This window comes from Chenopodium quinoa, unplaced genomic scaffold (genome assembly GCF_001683475.1).
Source record: "Chenopodium quinoa cultivar QQ74 unplaced genomic scaffold, ASM168347v1, whole genome shotgun sequence".
Taxonomy (NCBI): domain Eukaryota; kingdom Viridiplantae; phylum Streptophyta; class Magnoliopsida; order Caryophyllales; family Amaranthaceae; genus Chenopodium; species Chenopodium quinoa.
Window position 1 is genome coordinate 662786 of NW_018743937.1, and position 4869 is coordinate 667654.

Here is a 4869-nt window from a genome sequence, read left to right on the forward strand (position 1 = left end):
TCTTGTTTTTAATTAAAAAAAAAATCATGATGTTAGTTTAATGTAATAGTTTTATAGTATGTATTTTTATATCCAACCTTCATTTTATTCCTCAAAAATCCAACCTTTATACCCCACCTTCTTCAACAGATCCATTTGACCTTTAACCGGTTAAACAAGTTACATACATATATATATATATATATATATATAATTCTCTCAATTTCCTTTGTCACTCCTCCTCTTTCTCTCTCCTCAAAAATGGAAAAAACCCAACAATCCACCAATGACACCTCCAGCACACCACCAACACCGTACCAACACCAGTTAACCACCGTACCACTACAACACCGCCAGTACACCACCAACACTAGTCTCTTTCCTCTTCTCTTTCTCCTGCTTTGTTTCACCCAATTTCCCAAACATCTCTCCTTTATTCTTCCTCCCCCCCCCCATTAATCCAAACCCCTCCAAACCCCAGGAAGAAGGAGGAGGAAGATCACCATTAATGGCGGCGGCTTCTAGAAGGTTAAGAGACCTTCAATCACAAACAGGGAACGAAACTTGTGTTGATTGTTCCCATAAAGACCCAATATGGGCATTTGTTTCTTACAGGATTTTCATGTGTTTGGAGTGCTCTGGGAAGCGTCGAGGTCTCGGTGTTCATATTAGTTTTGTCATATTTGTTACCATGGATTCATGGTTTGAGATCCAGCTTAAGAAGGTGGAGGCTTGTGGTAATGATAAGCTTAATATGTTCTTACAACACCACCAACCCAAACAACTCGCACCAACACCACCACCCGTAACCACCGATGGTCAGAGAAGAGAGAAGAAAGAGAAGCAATGTTTGGGTTCGGGATAGGTTGTCAGAGGTTTTCTGGTCTGACTTTCAAGGGAGATGGACGTCGCCGGCGATTGGAGGATGACTGGGTGCGGACAGGAGAGTTGTGTCGTGCGCCGGCAGCGAAGGGGAAGGGGAAAAAGGTGGCTGGCTGGTGGAGGTGGTGGTGTTTGGCTGGTTTTCTGATTTTTTTTTTTTTTTTTATAATTATTTTTATTTTTAACAACTAAAATTTTAATTGACCTATTAATAGATAACACGTGGTATATGACTTAAAAAACAAGTCATCAACAGGTAATGGATCTGTTGGAGAAGGTGGGGTAAAAAAGTTGGATTTTGAGAAATAAAATGAAGGTTGGATTTTTAGGAGAAAAAAGCGCAAAGGTTGGATTTTTCTTTTCCATTTTTCCTTTTAAATATAATTCAACTCAATTGATGAACTACTGATAATAATCAATCCCTACATTAAGTCATTTTTTTTCTCATTTCTACTTGGGTCATCGGGCACCTCATGATTAAACTCTGTCCACTAACTCGATATATACAACACTTTTTCTGCGTGACTGGCACACGCCAAAACACGAGTAATGTAGGGGTTTGGTAAGTCCAACTTACCGCGGAAACAACCCCGACCCAAAGAACCACTCGCAATTAATAAAACCATAAAGCATAACAAATAAACATAAAAGGATAAAATTGGAATTTACCTTTAACGCGTGCTTCGCCCGACCTAATGGGCTCTTACTTGAAAGCTTTAGCTCTGAAAATACCGAGCCTCCAACGGTATCCAACCACAAAGGACGAACACCGACTTTTTAGGTCCGCTACCTTGGAGTTAGCAAGGTCCGACCAAAACCCAAGTGTTAATGGAGTTTAAGAGTTTTTGCCAAAATACAATGCTCTTTTTAACTCCCGCTCATGCACTTTTCTCCAAAACCCATCATGGGTATTTATAGAGAAAAGTGGGAGTGAGAATTTCAATCCCATCAATGTGGGATCATGAAATTCCACAATTTAATTTAAAGCTAAAATAAATTAAATAGGCAAGAAAGTAATAAAGCAACAAGTGTCCTTGTTGTATGCAAAGAGAAGTGAGGACCACTTGGAGAGGAGGGGACCATACTTGCTCCCCACTCCTTCCTCTCCTTGTGCCACTTATCCTCACACAAACACACTCCCTTCACATGCTTCCCCAATGACCCGCCCTAGCACTCGGCCCAGCCTAGCCCCGCTCACGCGGGCTGCTAGCTGCATCCTTCTCGGCCCAGCATGCCCACACACATATGTGCGGGCTACTGCTGCCGATTGGCGCTGCTAGCAATCCACGCACATGTGCGGGCTGCTAGCAATAGCGCGCGCCAGCAAGCCATGCAATGCTTGCGGGCTGCTGGCCGTGGCTCGCTAGCAAGCCTCGCACATGGTGCGGGCTGCTAGCTTGCCTAATCCCCTAGCCCTCGGGATTCCGATGCTAGGGGATTTTAGTCATTGTTGATTTATTACTAATTTTGTCGTCTCGTCTTTTACTATTTTTGACTTGACTTCCGACGCTCGGTTTCGACGCTTTAAACTCGAATTTCCGACTTATAAATATTTTACACTCGGGCGACGAATTAATTTCTTTCGAATTAATTCGTTGAGTCGGTTCGTATATTTTCTTGGGTGTGACCCAAAGGGTTCAGTCAAGATTAAGCAGTAATATTAATGTATAATTATACATTAATATTACTGATCGGAAGCGGCCTCCACCCAGGCATTCCGATCACTTGACCTTACTTAATATATTAGCTTTCTAATAATTCTGAACCCGCTATCATAATAATACACTTGTTCGAAGAACACCATTCCTTTCAATCTCCCACTTATCCTTTCGGACAAGTGAGCATTTAGTGTATAGCCCCTTTCCTATGTCTCTTCATGTCTCTTCATGAACTATAAGGTAAGATTATTTCGTCATCCTTATTACGTCCAGAAGTGTTTGTCGATTCCGAGTCCGAATGTCAATAAATAGATGATTTCTAAAATCCATCCGAGCACGGCCATGCATATTTACAGTCTCGCTCTACGAGAGGCCTTGTATACAACAAAGACATCTTCCCTATTTTAGTAGGGGGACATTCTTAGTCTTGTAATGTATCTCCTCTTACTGAGAGGACCTAGCCGCTCGAGTATTGCCGTTATAATCCCCTATTACGGCAGACGTTTGACAACATAAAAGTGGACTAGTACTCAAACAAGAGAACTCACAATACTCATGGTCAAGTAAATAGGTTCCGATAGCCATAATGAGAAGTATACTTATGACGATTTTTAATCTCTTAAAGTATTCTCAGAGGTCGATCCAGTATGATTCTAAACCAATACTTGTGCAAATGATTTAAGACAATCATGTCCTCGTAGCACAAGAAACAGTGCTATAAATCAGACTACACACTAATCTCAATTTGTCATTAATCGTCCATCGTTTAAATGACCTTGATTAGGGATAATTTTCGATTATAATATTCAATGTTCACTTAATAGGTTTTTCCTTACCAAGACTGGTTTTGATACCCTATTTTGAATATTTCAAGAATCTAATGGACTCATTATTTAATTCTAAACCACAATTAAATAGAAAACAAAGTGATAAAATTGAATGAAATTTTAAATTACTCCAAAACCTGAATGGTTCATCTTATGATAAATGGTTTTTCTGAAAGTTTTAAGAGTATCACTCTTTCTAAAACATCTATAGAAATCACACCCATATCTAATATGCTTGATTTCTTTCATGCAATTGTGAATGTTGTCGTTCACTTACTGCATAGGTTTAGTTATAACTACTTTGCTAATCTTAGCATCTTCATTACTGATCACTTTCATAATAAGATGATAAAAATTTGAGAGTGTCATGGATTATATGTGATTTAGGATTTATTGTCCAAGTGATGGCTCCCACTCATATTCATGATTGAGACCTTCAACTTGACAACCTACAATCATTAACGTTCATCAACGAACTTTCCATAGAACATCTTCTTTATTATCGCCATTAAGGCAACAATATTCTCAACATATATTTTAGTAGACTTCCTGATGATGCTTTGCTTGGGTTTCATTCCAAAAGGCTCACAATGATTTGGGATACCCTAATCACTTGTGATCATGGAAATTTTCCTTAAATTCCTGCACATTACACATGGATCCACGTCCATGTTACCATTCTCAAGCCACGACTTATTGTTAGCTCTTGCTTATAAACGACTTCCTTGTTAAGGATCTAATCCTTGTTAAGGCTTGTGCTTGCAACATCAATTCTCAAATTGTATTTGTTTCTACAAGTCAAGAACTCATCCTGTTACTTATCCAAGTACTTTGGATGTTCTTGGCCATAATCTAACGATCTAATATATAGATTCAGGTTGATTTGTGCTTCATACATACTTCACATGCTCTAAGAAAGTAAGTCCTGCGACGATTCCATATCACAACGTACATGATGGATTAAATTACAGAGTAATTCTCAATCTTACTCCATCAATTTGTCATTTTAGCTCATTCAGTTTCACCGAGTCTTTGCTAAACAGTTTGTTGTGTGATATAGTTGAAAGTCTCTATTAGAGTCTTTCATGTTTGACTTAGTATTTAGCCTAGTGACGAGGGTTAAATCGGTCGCTACAATCTAACTCTCAATCAAACAATACTTATACGAACACCCTATAACCAAGTACAATGGCAAATAAAGGTTCGGTCCACGAGGAACGAGAGTAATTGCAAATCAATCTTAAACCTAAGCTAGTTCGAAATCAATGGAAAATGGTGTTCTAAAATACTACTAATAAGATGGGATAAACCAGATAAACTAAGACACTAGGGAAGACGGGAATTCACCAAACCATCAGTAACTACGCAACAAGGAATCACAGAGACAAACGGGATATGAAAAGACTATATGTCTGATCAATATCATCAGGTAGGAAGACAACGGGCAATATTAATCTTGGATTTCTCATGCACTTAACATTACTCGATACATAATCAAACCACATTCAACAATGAAATACTCA

The 4869-nt window shown here is 39.0% G+C and overlaps 1 protein-coding gene across 1 annotated transcript; it reads left to right on the forward strand.

The window, feature by feature from the left end:
* The first annotated feature begins 487 nt into the window (after window positions 1-487).
* Window positions 488-844, forward strand: LOC110688764 (ADP-ribosylation factor GTPase-activating protein AGD7-like). The gene has a single exon (XM_021865527.1). It carries the CDS (start codon window positions 488-490, stop codon window positions 842-844), a length of 357 nt encoding a protein of 118 aa, XP_021721219.1.
* The last annotated feature ends 4025 nt before the right edge of the window (window positions 845-4869 follow it).